Below are 16,691 nucleotides of genomic sequence, written 5' to 3'. Positions count from 1 at the left end.
GTGAACCTAATATAATTAAGCGGGGTTAGTACTTCACCATTTGGAATCAAAATTAACGAGATTCGATGACAAAATCATGTTTAGAACGTTAAAAGAAGGTTGCACGTCCGATTTGGGTCCAATCGGCCATAAGAATCACCTTTGAGGCCACACAGGTGGGTCAGACAGGTGGGCTGTCTGGCCCACCGGTCCTACCCACCGGTTTGGACCAGCGGGTAGGGGCCCACCGGTCTGGCCTGTCAGTTGGGCTAGGGGCCCCTGCTAGGACCGGTGGGTAGGGTGGCCCACCGGTTGGGCCCGTCGGTTGTGCCCGAAGGCCCCTGCCCTCTCAGGTGGGTGCCCACAGGCGGGTAGGGGTCCACCGGTTTCACCCACCGGTCTTGGCGGGAAAAACATTGTTTCTTCCCAACTTTCTCCATTCTTTGGAGATTCAAATGGGACTTTTCCCAACCCATTCTTCACACCTTTAAGGTCTTATAGGATGGTTTTAACCTAAATCTAAGTTAGACTCAAGGGATGGGGAATCATCTTACCTTCTTTGCTTAAGAACAACTTCAAACCCTCCAAATCACTTCAAACCCACAATGCTTCTTCCACCTTGTCAATACCTCTTCAAATCCTTCAAGATCAACACATAAATCATCCATTAAACCTTAGATTCATCATTTCAAAGGGGATTTGCAAGATCTCAAGAAACCCTACTTGAATCAAGGGTTTAAGCTTGGGTATGGTGAATGTTCAAAGAACCCAACTTGCTTACCTCTAACTGTAGATCTAGAGTTGAAGATCACTCTTCCGGCGCCGGAATGGGAAGATCACGCTACGGCGCCGCTGAAACCCCTCTTTTCTTCCTCTTCCTTCTCTTCCTTTCTTCTTCCCTTTCTTTTCTCTCTACTCTTTACTATCCTCACCAACGTACGGGTGTCATAAATGAAAAGAAAAGAAAATCATAAATGCTATATATATAATTCCTAAATAAGTGAATAGTGCACATGGATGGGTCACTCAAGTGGGTGGGTGCACCCACCTGTCCACCCACCTGAGGGCCAAAGCTTGGGATTTTGACCGAGTTCGGGCCTCAGCGCGAACCCCACCCTAGCGTACGATGTAGTATATGTATATACCTTAAAATACGGCTATAATACCTGTTTTATCAGTACATGGCCTTATGGTAGGTGCATGTACACGGCTTGGGCACTCCCGTCTCTTCTGGCACAGGCTCGGACTTGTCGGGCCAGCCGGTGTTTAAGGTCACCCTTGCCATCATAGCCCATAAGGAACCCGCTCTAACTCCCTCTAGTTCTGTCCCTGCACGATTAAACTGGTTCAACCGCAAAATCAGACCAGGTTTAAGAAGTAGGGTCTTACAGAGGGAGTCTAACCCCCCACTTGCTCTAGTTGGAGGGTAAGAGTATGTGACTAAGGATCATTTCGATGCGCTCCAGGAGAAATACTACCGATTGGTTGACACGATGCGAGAAGTCTCCAAGGTTGTCACTCAGAGGACTAATGGAATAGCAAGGGATTCCAACATTCAGCAGGAACGAGTCTGAGATGAAGATCGAAGTAGCTCAGGGTCGGTAAGTTCTGGAAGAAACCCTCAAAGTCGTGCAACAAGGGAGAACCCCACACCTAAGATTGAGGGATGAAGAGCCACGTCAGAAGGTCAATCAGAGGTCCGAAGATCAAGGGTTGAAGCAAATGATCCTTGACTTGAAATACGAAATTCAAAAATTAGCAAACCACCAAATAGGAACATATGAGCCGGATATCACTAATGATACAGTTTTAGTTGATAAAGTCATGAGAGATCCACTCCCTATTGGATTCCACTACCAAAGTACGACACTTATGATGGAACGGGGGATCCCATCGATCATCTAGAAGGCTTCAAGGTCGAAATGCAATTTCATCGGGTCTCAAAGAACATTATGTGTCGTGCTTTACCTTGATGTTCAGAGTGACCACAAGATTGTGGTACAATCGTCTACCACCGAATTCGATTTACAACTTCAGTGAGTTGAGACACATCTTTGTGAAGGGTATCTCTAGTAGCCAACCTCTCCAGAAGAAGACGAAAAATTTGCTGAGCATCAAGCGACAACTTGGAGAATCCCTGTAGGACTATATGAAACGCTTCCATAATGCAAAGCTTGAAATCATAGGCTTAGACGCAAAAAAAAGTTTACAACCCTCTTATCAAGAGTCAAAGATAAAGAACTTAAAAGATCCCTGGTGAAACATGCACCGAGAAACCTGGTCTAGCTGAAAGCCCGATTTGAGAGACATATCCACATGGAAGAAACCCTGGAGGTCAACGAGGAAGTTGAAGAAAAGACCAAAAAGAAACGAACCTCAAGAGAGGAGAACAAAGTTTCAAAAGGAAAGAAGCAACGATCAGAGCATGAGCGTGCACCTAGTCCCCCCAAAAAGTTTGAAAGGTAAGCCCCTCTTAACCAAAAGAGAATTGATGTATTGATGCAGATCAAGGATTCCTCTGATGCCAAAGTACTAAAGTGGCAAGGAAAGATGGGGCGAAACCCCGAGAGGCGCAACATGGACAAGTACTACCATTTCCACAAGGATTATGGCCATGACACCGAGGATTGATGGCACTTGAAGGGAGTGATAGAAAGTATGATCCGAAAGGGGTACCAAGGTCAGTTTGTGGACCGAGAGAAAGAAGAATCCCAAGACGGAAATGATCGGCCCAGGGAGAGAAGAGGTCATCGTGAAAGGGGGGAACCAGCCCAGAGAGACAATTAGGAGTAGCTCGGACACTTAAGGGGACCAACCCTTGCCCCCAAGACAACCAGAATAGCACAACCAGGGTTATAGCTACAATCAGTGGGTGACTAGCCACAAGAGAAAGTTCCCTCTCGGCCAGAAAGGCTAAGGCCTATGCCAGGAGTGACCACATCACTAAATGGTTAAATAAGAAGACAAAGACGGGAATGGTAATCTCATTCTCAGACAATGATTTAGAAGGAGTGAAAACACCCCATGACTAGTAATCACTATGACAGTAGCCGACTGTAGGGTAAAGAGGATCTTAGTGGATAACCACAGTTTAGCTTATATCTTGTTCATCGAAGCTTAGCAGAAGATGGGTCTGGATAAAGACAAACTAAAGAAAGTCGAGCACCCCTTGCAAGGGTTCTCGGGAGCTTCGGTGAAGGTCAAAGGGTCAATTGAGTTACCGGTAAGAGTTGGTATCGGGGATCGTCAAGTTATGGTAATGCTAAAATTGCTAGTGGTCAACATTACCTCTGCGTATAATGCAATAAGAGTTGGCATGAACCTTCTGAAAGCCATAGTCTCAATGCCACACCTCAAGATGAAGTTTCCCACGAAAAATGGGGTGGGAGAGTGCCGAGGGGATCAAGAAACATTTCGAAAGTGCTATGCCACCACCCTATGGGGAAAAGAAAAGGCAGGCAAGGCCCTGCCAATAGAAGACTTACGTGATGACCCTAGCCGCCAGTGAGGGGAACGAGACAAAGACCTAATCCAGGTAGACATTGAAGAGGGAGACATACCCATCAAGTTCCGATTGGGGCACTAATACCGAGGCAATAACAAGATGAAATCCTCTCCTTCCTATGGAATGATTCTAACGTCTTCACCTGGTCAGCCTCGGACATGCCCAGAATAGCCTGGGAGGTGATAGAGCACCAATTAAGTATTAATCCGACAAAGAAGCTGGTGCAGCAGAAGAATATGACCTTCACCTCTGAGAGGCAGCAGAAGATAGATGAAGAGATAGAGAAACTGCTAAAGGCTAAATTCATCCAAGAAATCTAATATCCAGAATGAATCTGCAATGTGGTGATAGTTCCGAAGGTGAACGGAAAATGGAGGATATGCATCGAATTTACAAATCTGAATAAGGCTTGCCCGAAGGATAGCTACCCCCTGCCAAAGATAGACCTCCTTATTGATGCCACATTAGGGCATGAGACATTAAGCTTCATGGACGCTTACTTGGGATACAATCAGATCAAGATGTGTGAAGCAGATATCCTGAAGACCTCCTTCGTAAGCGAGGGCAGATTGTATTGCTATGAGGTAATGCCTTTCGGGCTGAAAAATACGGGATCAGCCTACCAAAGGTTGGTGAATAAAACATTCAAGGAGATGATCGATAAGACTATGGAAGTATAAGTTGATGATATGCTCGTAAAAAGCTTGAAGGCAGAGCATCATATCCGAGACTTAGACCAAGCGTTCCAAGTACTAAAAAAATACGACATGAAGCTAAACTCAACAAAGTGCGCCTTCAGAGTAACGTCAGGGAAGTTCCTCAGCTTCATAGTAGCTGAAAGAGGGATTGAGCCCAACCCAATGAAAATATAGGTCATCCAAGAAATGAAGTCCCAACGGAATGTGAAAGAAGTCCAAGAGCTAATAGGGAGAATTGTTGCCTTGGGCCGATTTATGTCTCGATCGGCCAACAAATGCCTCTCGTTCTTCAAAGCCTTGAATGGTTCCAAGAGATTTGAATGGAGCAAAAAGTGTGAAAAGTCCTTCGACTAGCTGAAGGAATACCTAGCAGCACCCCTGTTGCTGACAAAGCCAAGCACCGGGGACGTCTTGTAGCTATATCTAGCCGTATTGGCCGTGGTAATAAGTGCAGTGTTAATAAAAGAAGAAGAAAGACAGTAGCGACCAATATACTATGTCATTTGAACCTTGCTGGATGATGAAACAAGATATAGAATGATGGAGAAAGTGGCATACACACTTCTGATAGCCGCAAGGAAACTGAGACACTATTTTCAGTCGCATACAATATGCATGCTCACGGACCAACCCTTGAAAAAAATACTACAGAAGCCGGATGTGCCTGGCCGACTGGTCAACTGGGTCATAGAGTTAGGGGAGTTCGACATCCAATACAAACCAATGATTACAATAAAAGCTTAGGCCATGGCTGATTTCATAGCCGAAACAACACTCCCGGAAGAAGAAGAGGAGCTGACCGAGGCTAAGAAGGACATGGCTTGATACTATATGTTGATGGTGCCTCTTAATAGAGATGGAAGCTAAGATGGAATCATACTTATCATCCCCAAAGGATTTAAAATAGAGTATGCCTTACGGTTGACTTCAGTGCCTTCAACAATGAAGCAGAGTATGAGGCTCTAATAGATGGAATAAATCTTGCGCAAGCTCTGATGGTGCAAAGGTTAGAAGTGCATAGTGACTCACAGCTTATAGTATAACAAGTCAATGGCGACTATGAAGCAAAAGAGCACAGGATTGCAGAATACTTAAAGAAGGTGCAAGTAAAAGCAACAACCTTCAAAAGTTTGTGGTGAAGCAAGTACTTCGTACAGAGAATTCCAATGCAGATGCACTATCACAACTAGCAACTTTAGACTTCACAGAACTAGGGCACTCAATGTACTTCGAAGTGTTGCCCAGCTGAGCACCAAAAACTGCCAAGAGATGCTACCTATAGAATAAGGCACCCATGCTGGATGGACCCCATAGTGAAGTATCTAAAAGAAGGAACACTTCCAGACAATAGGGATGAGCCAAAAAAAGTATGGGTCAGCTTGGCACACTTCTTGCTAAATGGTGAGATGTTATACCAGACAGGGTTTACAATGCCCTACCTCAAATTCCTAAACCCTACTGATGCTGAATATGCCCTCAGAGAGGTACATGAAGGAATATGTGGTCAACACCTGGGCCCAAGGGCCTTGGCCCATAAAGTGCTACAACAAGGCCTCTTTTGACCAACAATGAGGAAAGATGCAGAAGAATTTGTCGGGAAGTGCCTAAAGTGTCAGATGTTCGTGCTAGTTCCTCGACAACATGCCACAGAGCTATTGTCCTTGTCTAGCCCAGTATCATTTTCCATGTGGGGAATGGACATCTTTGGGCCCTTCCCATTGGCAACATGGTAGAGAAAATTCACAGTGGTAATGGTTGATTACTTCATGAAATGGGCAGAGGCCGAAGCATTAGCAATAATAACACATAAGAACATCTGAGACTTTTTTCCAAAGAACAATGGTCTATTGGTTCGAAATACCCAGAGTGGTAGTAATTGACAATGGGACTTAATTCGTAACTCCACTTTCGGAGCGTTTTGTGAAGCCCTCAACATTGAGCACAGGAAGACATCTATTGGATACCCACCAACCAACGGAGTAACAGAGGTAAGCAATGGGAGAGACTCCCTTCACTATAACCTACGACACTGAAGCTGTACTCCTGGTCGAGATTGGGGCCAAGACCCACTTGGTCCAATATTATGAAGAAGGCACAAATGATGAGGGCCTTCGGGCCAATTTGGACCTCCTGTGTGAAGTACGAGAAGACTCACAAGAAAGAATTGTAGCTTACTAGCAGAAGGTAGCAAGGCACTACAATTCCAAGTTCCTAAGGAACGAGTTTAGAGTCAGAGACCTCGTACTAGGAAGAGCAGAAGTGTCAGATCTGAGGCACCAAGGAATGTTGGCACCCCACTGGGAAGGACACTATAGAGTCTCCAAGGTGATACGATCGGCTCCTATCACCTGGAGACTACAGGGGGAGAGAGAGTACCCCGATCATTGAACTCAAAGAACTTGAGGAAATTCTATTAGTAGTAATAGCACGCATGTTTAGTTTTGGCGATTTTCAACACCTTGTCATTTTTTAAGAGTAGGACGTTCAATTTCTGAATTTGTAGTTCGTCTTCCCCGAACATTTCGGAGGATTTTATAAAAAGCTGGTTCACAACAAACTTGTCTCATATGACAATATACTATTCAAGAACCAAAAATCCAAAGGCATCAACGAAAGGGTCTTCCCTCGGTTGGGGGGCTCAGGTAAAGGCTGAGCAGACCTGACCGAAAGACCTACCCTCGGTTGGAGGCTCTGGCTGAGTAGACTTGGCCGAAGGGTCTTCCCACAATTGGAGCTCTGACCAATGACGAGCAGACCTGACCGAAGGACCTACCCTCAGCTAAAAGCTCGGTGCCAAAACCAAGCTAACTTAACCGAAGGCATAGCCCCAAACAATTAACCCAATGGTGGGCACCCCCCATTTATAAGGCCCAAATACTAACCAAGTATTAGCCTTTGGGCTTCGGTCAAAAGCTTCTCTATGGACCAAATACTAACCAAGTATTGGCCTTCAGGCTTTGATCAAAAGTTTCTCTAAGGCACAAATACTAACTAGGTCAAGCCTCAGAAAACTTGTGAAACACTAAGTGTTTACCTTTGACGTTTGGGTAAAGACTTAGTCAACTTGTGAAAAACACTAAGTGTTTGCCTTCGGGCGACAATTTGGTCATAAAACAAAAACAACAAAGAAGCGAGAGAAGCTAAAGTGTATAAAGATAGTTCATTCATTTAAACAAAAGCCCAATAAGGCCAAGTACAAGAAGAAGGCCGATGTCCTTAGTTACATCAAAAGGCCTGAAGGCTAAAGGAAAAACATCACGAGCGGTAGCAAAAGGAGAGGAACCCTCACAGAACTTCAGTTGGTAGGTTGGTCTCTTCGTCGGCACAGGCAGGGGCATCTCAGTCCGAGCCACCATAGTCGGGGGTAGGAGGGACATTCACGTGTCTGATGAACCCCATCCCCATCACTGCCTTCCTCGTCGACGGCTACCTTTTTTATTGCAGGAGCTGCCTCACCTCCCTCATCTTCGAAGATAAGACCACTTCCTTTGAAGGAGATTTTTGGGTGGTGCTCGAGTATCCAGTTTTGAACCTCGATGGCCCCCATGATGTATCTCAGGGCAGCTTCCTGGGTCACCTCCTTCCTGTATGCCTTTTTTTCCTTGTACCTCTCAACTCCTCGAGCCTCAGTCTCTCAAAGCTTGTTTGACACTTGCACCTTCAGCTTCGAAAGCTTACGTTCATACTCTCGGTGAGCCCAATTGAGCTTGGTCTCTAGGTGCTTTGTATTCTTGAGGAGGATGGTGCGCTCATTATTGAGGGTCGACTGCTTGTGTTTGGAGTCCTCAAGGTCCCTAACCAAAGCTTCGGCTCGGATGGTAAGTTGGGCGACGTGGTTGTTGCCCTACGAAACATGCCCACACTTAGTTATTTTTTAAAGAAACAAAGAATAAAGAATCAAAGGAAGAACTAAGAAGGATGAAGGATTACACCTGCCATGAAGATGCAGGTACTAGTGACCATGGCCGAGGTCCCCTGGTCCTAAACGTCAGTGACGTCCTTTGAAAGCTTGCCCTTTGCACCAGCTCCCCGACCACTCTCCCGATGGCATAGAAGTCATCCTCCTTGACATCCCACCCGAGAAGGAAGCCGACCTCGATTCAACAACAGGTCACTCCGGGGCTTCGATAGTCGGCCTCTGTGGGGATCGTGATTGGAGACGGCGCACCGTGGCTCAAAGCGGCCAGGGCCTGGATGGTATAGGAGGTACGGCCATTGACCCTAGCCTTCTTCTTCTTCTTCGTAGGAAGTTTGGAACTCAAAGCCCTCCTCCTGTCCTTCTTCTTCTTCTGCTGCCTCTGGAGTTGCTCCTCCTTCACCTTGGCTTGCCTTTCGGCCGTCACCGCCTTGATCTCAGCCCTAGTGAGGTTCACTGCAACAAAGGCAAGATAAACACAATATAGCTCTAAGCGGCAAGGGCCTGGATGGAATTAGAGGTAGGGTCATCGACCCGAGCCTTATTCTTCTTCGTAAGAGGTTTGGAACTCGGAGCCCTCCTGTTGTCCTTCTTCTTCTCCTGCTGCCTTTGGAGTTGGTTTTCCTTTGCCTTGGCTTGCCTTTTGGCCGTCGCCGCCTTGATCTCAGCCCTAGTGAGTTGCACTGCAACAAAGGTAAGATAAGTCAGTATGAAAGACGAAGAACCGAAGAAAGAACAAATTCGGGCAGGCCTAGGACTCACACAGGCTAAACCCGAATTTGAATAGGATAATATCCAATTGGAGGCTATCAGACTCGACAGGGGGACATCATACTTTATTCTTAGCCATCTCCAAAGACTCTGCATCTGTCCCGAAGAGGGAAGGCACGAAATTCACTGTCTTCAAGTCTGAGAGGTCCCAGACGGTACCAAATGGAAACCCTTCCAACGACCTCACAAAGAAGTACTTAAACTTCCAACCATGGATCGATGAAGGATACCCATTCAACAACTAGATGTCCTTTCGAGGGCTGAAATAGTACCGACCTGAGTCCCCCTTGCTAGCATGGAGGAAGAGACAGATGACAAAGAGAGCAAGGGAGAGGGGCCTCCAAACCTGAGAGAAGAAGACGATGAAGCTAAGGATCTGTCGCCACCCGTTTGGAGTCAGTTGAGTGGGGCAGATCCCATAGTGCAGAAACACTAAAGAGAAGAAGGGGCGAAAGGGGAGCTAAAGGCCAGCTTTGAAGACCTGCCAGTAGAGACATAGTTCCACGGGGTTCCTATAACTAGCCATATCTGTAGGATTTGGGACCCGAAGGATGAACATATTTGGGATCCCACAGGAGGCTCTCAACTCCTCGAGTTCGACCTCGGTCATGGTAGATACGATGTCCCTGGCCTCTACCTCCATCGCATCATTATTCTGAGCTCGGGATTCAAAAACCCTCTCCCTAAAGTCCTCATTGGTTGAACCCCCTTCAGAACCTCGAGGGGTGGCAATGGAAGAGGAATCATATGAGGAGGGAGAGTCAGGGGATGAATTCAAAGACATTCCTCGGATTCCCCCAGGACTGCAACCCTACGATTAGACATCATCCTTTCAGAGGATGAGGTACCACTACCTAAGGAATGCATGACACTTACGTCTGAAACCGAAGGAAACAAGTTGGAAAACCGAAGGAGGGCAAGAAGAGGGACAGCCAAAGGCGATAGCTCTGCGAAACTAGAAAGAAAAGTGCCAAAAATGGAGGGAAAGACACCCTTTTATAAACGAAGGGGCGATGGTCTAACTTAGGGGTGTCAATCGATCAATTCGGTTTGGTTTCCGTCGGGTTGAATCGGTTTTGGTCTAGAAATGATGGAGTCCAAAACCAATCCATTATGGAACTTTGGTTTTTGGTCAGTTTCGGTTTTGATTTTTTTCGATTTTTCAATATCAGGTTAATACCGGTATCAGTTTATTATTGGGCTTGAACCATAGTAAAATCTTACATTCATAACTTGTAGTGACAAGATTTGATGAAAAAAACACTTTAAATTTATGATTAAATTGGTTTATCATTGTAAGGGAAAGATAACTAATTTGAAACCAATGAATAACAAATTACTAAGAAGATAACTAATCATGAAATCACAAAATAAACCCTACTATCCTATCATTGTATAGTGAACAAGGAAATCAATGGAAGCATTATTAAAATTTACAAATCAATTTCTCTATTCATAACCTCATATTCATCGATTTATAACAATTCCTTACAATAAAAAATATTCTCACTAATATTGTAAAAAATGGATAGTCAATTCACCAATTTATAATCTCATAATCATTTATTTTTATATCTGTTTTATTCGGTTTGGTTATTGGTCAGTTCGGTTTGGATCGATTTTCAACCGGTCCCAATATAAATCAGTCCAATACCAATCCAATAAGGATCGATTTGGTTTGGTTTGGGTTATTTCGGTTGGTTTTGGTCGGTTCTATCGGTTCGACTTAGGTTTTGACACCCCTAGTCCAACTACCCAAGAACATTGATAGCAATGACACATCATCAAGTGGGATTCCCAAGGCCTGCTAGAGTCAGACACAGGTGAAGTTAAAGGGAAGGTATAACCTTCGGCTTTATCTCCCTCGGTTGGGGGCTCAGGCGACCAAAGGATCCTCCCTCTGTCGGGGGCTCAAGCCAAGGCCGAGCCAACCTGACCAAAGGGCCCTCCCTTAGTTGGGGGCTCAGGCCTAGGCTGAGTGGACCTGACCAAAGGGCCCTCCCTTGGTTGGGGGCTCAAGCCAAAGCCGAGCAGACCTGACCGAAGGGTCCTCCCTTAGTTGGGGGCTCAGGCCAAGGCCAAGCAGACCTGACTGAAGGGTCTTAGACAAAGCTGAATGAAGAAGCTCAAAGGACCAGAAAAGAGAAGAAAAAAGAAAAAGAGGAAGACCAGAATGAAAGAGTTGTTACTCCCTTTGGAAGGGCTTCTCAGAGGTAGAAGGGGGCTTCTGATATGCTCAAATTAACTACCCAGTAAGATATGGACACATGGCACCTAGTTACTGGGGATATCCAAAACACCACATCTAGCCACGAACTTTGGATACCAGGATAACAAGGTGACTGGAGTCCTCTTCAGGTAGCAGAGTCGTAATAGGACTCTATCTACCTGAAGAGGGATAACACCCGAAAAAAGAATATTCCCCACGAAGGAAGGAAAACATGAAGGATGGAGTCCTCCCAAACCGCCCCAAGCCCATTAAGAGCAGAAGGACGTTTCCTAGTAGGACTCTACGGGACTTGACTCTATAAGAAGAAGCCCAGAAGGAAGCAAGAGGTAAGTTCATTCACTCGCTATTACTCTCTGAATATTGTTGCATGGGTTTCTAACTTAGGCGTCGGAGGACTAATCCAGGAGCCATCTCCGGACCTCTGCCTTCTGTGATCTTGTAGGATCAACGTTCAGCCTTCTACAGATTCTCGATAGCAACAATACCAAACACAACCTAAGATTGTATTTAGTATGATTTCTTGGAATGCATTATCAACTGAGGATGCTTTCCAAGAATGCATACCAAATTCAAACTTATGTCAAATATAATACAAAACCATTCCAAGTCATGATTATAGGTATCGATATATATATATATACCGATTGATATGAACCATATGATTAGTTGGAATCAGATTGGTATCAGACACAATTTTATAATTGAACCACTTTTTGTCCATTTAACAGTATTTATATCAATATCGTATTGAGAATGGTGAATTTAGATCCGCTGCACATACATGTAAGGATCCAATACATGTCCCTTTTGTTTACATATATACCCCTCTTCAGCCTTATAATGGTAGGAAGTGGGACATTTGTTGTATCCTCACACGTATATCCAACTGAACGTGGGTGCAACAGATCTAAATTCGGTCCAGGTAATTCAATTATTTTCTTAATTAGAAACATGGTCCATGTATCTCAATTATGGCAAAAGATTCCCACAATGCCCATATCAAAATGGCGGGTTCCATCTATACATACACTCTCTCCCCTCTCAAAACCCCCTAATCACGGATTCGATACTCAAGAAGAATTTGGATCCTCTCCGGTGTATCCTCCAACCCTATCTTACACCATCTAGTGTGGCCCGTGTGGAGATGGAAAACCTCTCCCCTCAATTATTTTTCTTTAATTTATGATCGGCGTTGTACTTGGTACTTCCCTGCTTACCTGAATCAATTCCAATGCCAAAAAGCCATCAAATCATGACCCACAAACATGGAATCCTAGCAAGTATATCTCTTTTAACAGCTCCTACCACTTATACCTTTTCTTCTCCAAGGATCACCTCACTCTAATTTTAGCCAATTCTTTCTCTTCGTCAACCCTTCACTGTTCTATGCTTTTTATACAGTAGGTGTCTTTGTCAGATCCTTGCAAATTGTGCTATTAATTATAGGATAAAGGTTTCCAAGTAGATCTCCCAATTGTATTAAAATTAATTTTTCCTCACCTACCGATCTCAACACCTTATTGATTGAAGGAACACTAGCTAGATCCTTCAATATATTATTAGAAATTTGATCTCAGATTTGACTTATAGTCCTGTAAATCGGTAATGGGCTTCAGCTTATTCCTAGAGAATAAGCCTCTGATAGATCTTTGTCTCATCACCAGATTTTTCATCCTGTTTCCATATATAGCATAGCTTAGTCTGTTCCTTCTCCAGGTTTGGCTCTCTTTCTCAGCATCTCTAGGTGCTTTTGGAAGTTGGAACTGTCTCATAATCTCGAGGAGGCTGCTGGTCATCTATATAGAATGCATGATGCAATGGAAAAACAACAAAAGATACTAAGTTAATAAATTATGGTTATTTCTAACCGTTGTCACAATTATCAACAAATATATATATATATATATATATATTTTTTTTTTTTTTTCAAATTAGGGTTGATGTTTTTTATTTGGGAGCATAGCCTCTGTCCTCTGTCACTTGCACGAGATTCAACCAGCATTCATTTTTTGTTCAAGCTATAGGAGATACAGAGATCATTTATAGGGGAGAGGAACAGACAGACAAAAAGAGTGCTAATGTATGCTACGCTCTTGGAAGCCTTCAAATAATTAGCTCAATTAAAATATATTTAGAAAAAAAAATAATTTAGTATTATAAAATTGTCATGCATTATCATTGATAATCACAATTGTATTTTTTTATTTGAAAATAATAAATTGTAATTTACCAATGTATTTCAACCATTTTTATTTGTATTATTTTTTTTAACAACATTGCCATCAAACGTATGATTTCATTCACTAAACAATAACTAAGTTACTAAGGGGAAAGGATTTTCACATAATAAGCTCTCTTTGGCAACTCGTCATTTGGGGCATAGATGTAATTGGTTGAGTAATCTCTAAATCACCCATCGAACAATCGTTATGAGTACATCTTAGTAGCTTTTTTTTGTTTTTTGTTTTGGCAACATTTTTGTAACCATTGACCTATGACTACTTCATGAAGTGAATTAAAGCTCCACAAAGTGGTCAAATTCATAAATGACAGCATCATTTGCCAACCCCACTTAGGCAAGAACTCATATCAGATCAAAGATCACATTGGTCAAGAATCAAGTGTGAAATCAAGAAAAATCACATTCATGATGAGTGGGGTCTACAGAACCCCAATTACATGGGGACCGTATGACATAGATTCTAATCTTATTAGGGCAATCTGTTCCCATTACGTAAATGATGCCTAATGGGTTTCAGACCCTGATAATACAAATGAAATTTTATTGAATAAAAGAACGCTATTCGGTTATGCACTCTTGCACCAGAGACATAGGTATCACAATAATCATCCCCCATCACTTTTGGATGCTTGATTGCATACTTCCATACCATACTTATGAGCTTCGTGAACAGGTAGGGTTGTCTCTCCTAAAAATTATTTTAAAAGTGATAGATTTACTACATTGGAGCACGCAACATGGTGGGAGGTTTGAGAGAAGTCATTGTTGAATCAAGAAAACTAATCTTATTTTAAAAAATAAAAATAAAAAGCAAACTATAAGTTAATTCCACGCTGCAAGTCCTATGTTAATAAAAATTGAGAAGATAAGATGATTCTTGGAATACCCAACAAGCATTTAAATTTTCAAATGGTGAGAAGAACCCATTATTAATTATTTTCTTACTACCAAGAATATAATAATAATAACAATAATTATAATAATAATAATAATTATAATCCTGTGTAACCCATATCCGATTTCTTATGTACTTCCTTACATGTTCTTACATGTTAACAATCTCCTATACTTTACAGAGAGGTGGAAGGAGAAAACAGAAGAAAATAAAATAAAAAAGATACTATCTTTTGGTAGAACATACTATCAAATTAAAAGGGGGAAAATAAAGAAAGAAATCTTAATCAGAACCCATTAGTTAACCTTAGAATTTGAGCTTCTCCTCTTTCATGGCAACGGAATTCTTGCAGTGAGCGATTGCAGCTTGGATTGCATTATGCAGTTCTTCCATGGTGCTGTCAGTTGTATGAGATGGAAGAATCTCAGTTGCAAGAAGAAGGCCACTGTTTGAAGGAGAAGTCCTTATAGAAGCTGGAGCTGAGAATCCTCCTCCTGCTCCTCCTCCTGCTCCTCCTCCTCCTCCTCCTCTTCTTCCCCTTCTCATCTCTTGGTTACAGTTATTACCTCTCCAACTTAGGTTACCAGAAAACGAATGAGGCTGCTGCCTAAGGAGCTGACGCTTATTCTCCTTCCTCCCACTACTGAAGAGCAAGAGTGGTCTGACCATCCTTACGTACCTCTTTAGAATGTGACCCACATCAAATCTTATTTTCCTCTTCTTCTTTTTCTTCTCGCCGTCGTCGGCGGTGGTGGCGGCTTCGTCATCATCTCTCTCGCTGACCTCGCACCCTTTTTGCCATTTAGAAAGTCCAAATAAAGAAAGAGTCTTAAGCTTATTGCTTCTTCCTTTCGTCCCACTGGTGGTGGTGGTGGTGGTGGAGGTGGAGCTGCTACTAGTGCTGCTGCTGTTGCTGCTACTGCTAGTTTTGGGTTTGGAATCTTCTAATACATCTTTGATGGGAAGATTGAAACTGTCGAAGGAATTGGTGGAGGAACGAGGAGAGACGGGGAGGTGGGAGAGGAGATGGAGAGGGAGGAGGTGTCCATGGAAGAAAATGTCGTCCGCCGGAGAAAGGTCGATCGCGAATGACGACGGATGGGACTTGTTTGCCTTGTCAGGTGTCATGGTGGTGGTCGATGAAGGATGAAGAGAGATTGTGAAGGAGAATTCATGAGAAGGAGAGGAGGAAGCCGAAGTTGGAGAAGTACTGGAGGTGGTGGAGATGGATGACTGTTGTTGCCTTGTTGGTTGTCTGTCTTTTACTACCCCTTGCTGTTTTGGTCTTTCTTCTTCTACTTCTTCTTCTTCTTCCTTGTCTGCAACTTTCTCTTTCTTCTTTGGGAGCTGTAGGGTATCCATGGCTCAATGATGTTCTAACCACTCACAGATTTGAATCTCTGTTGAGGAGTCCTGTGTCTACTTTTTTTTCTTTCTAGTTTCTGTGTAAACAATTTTGTGGAGAGATAAGGAGGTTCAAAAGCAGTGGAGGGTGAGGGTGTGGGCTAGAGAGAGAGAGAGAGAGAGAGAGAGAGAGAGAGATGCTACTTAAGAGTTTAGAGAAGGAAGTAAACCTTATTGAGAAGTTGGGATTCTAGCTACCATTCTATAATGGAGCTTAATTGGAATAATGTGTGGTATAAAGTACCAAGTATCTTTCCATGATAGTATATAACAAAGACCGGAATTGGAAAAGTTTTTGGTGGCATGAGATGACGTGGCAAATCCAGGCCATTCAATTAAAGTAGGAAGCTTCAGATAAGCCACGGGTAAATACAAATGCTTGTCAGCCCTTTAACCTTCTCTGTCTTGCACTTCCCACTGTGAATATTTATTTATTTTTTTATTTTTTTAATAATATGAAAATGAATTGTTGCATATTTTCCGGGGAAAATATTGTACACACCAACAGAATGTAATGGAATCTCGTATATTAGCACCTTACTAATTGTCGAAAGCAAATCAAGAAAGAAAATCCGTAAAAATATGTTAATGAAAAGCCTTCAAATAATACATTAAACATCACAAATCCAATACTTTTCATCAACATAAGACCTTATAGTGTTAGAAAAATAATGCATATTTACCACAAAATAATAATAATAATAATGAATTAAAGCCCTAATATGAAAAAAAATATGAAAATATATTGAATATTCTAAAGAAGAAGGAAAATAGGGGAATACAGGTAATTAATAAAGTATACTGACTAACCATGTAAATATTAAGCTCCATCACAAACCTACTTTAAATCCATGGAATTTTCTTTTTCTACCCAAAAAAGAAAAAATCCATGGATTTTGGTATGTCATTGCTGAACACGGTCAACATACCCACAGTACTATTCAATGGATTTCTCCAATCACAATAGACTAAATTAAATAAAACAAAAGGCAATATTGGAAAGTAGACTTATGTAGGAACAAAACTAAAGAATGGAGTGTAGGTAGCTAAG

The 16,691-nt window shown here is 42.8% G+C and overlaps 1 protein-coding gene across 1 annotated transcript; it reads right to left on the bottom strand.

Moving 5' to 3' along the window:
* Positions 1–14,315: 14,315 nt before the first annotated feature.
* LOC122062942 (BRI1 kinase inhibitor 1) lies at positions 14,316–15,834 on the bottom strand. Its single transcript, XM_042626604.1, has one exon. It carries the CDS (start codon positions 15,596–15,598, stop codon positions 14,543–14,545), a length of 1,056 nt encoding a protein of 351 aa, XP_042482538.1. The 5' UTR covers positions 15,599–15,834; the 3' UTR covers positions 14,316–14,542.
* Between the last annotated feature and the right edge of the window lie 857 nt (positions 15,835–16,691).

This window comes from Macadamia integrifolia, unplaced genomic scaffold (assembly GCF_013358625.1).
Source record: "Macadamia integrifolia cultivar HAES 741 unplaced genomic scaffold, SCU_Mint_v3 scaffold1149, whole genome shotgun sequence".
Taxonomy (NCBI): Eukaryota; Viridiplantae; Streptophyta; class Magnoliopsida; order Proteales; family Proteaceae; genus Macadamia; species Macadamia integrifolia.
This window is presented reverse-complemented; position numbering and strand designations above follow the sequence as displayed.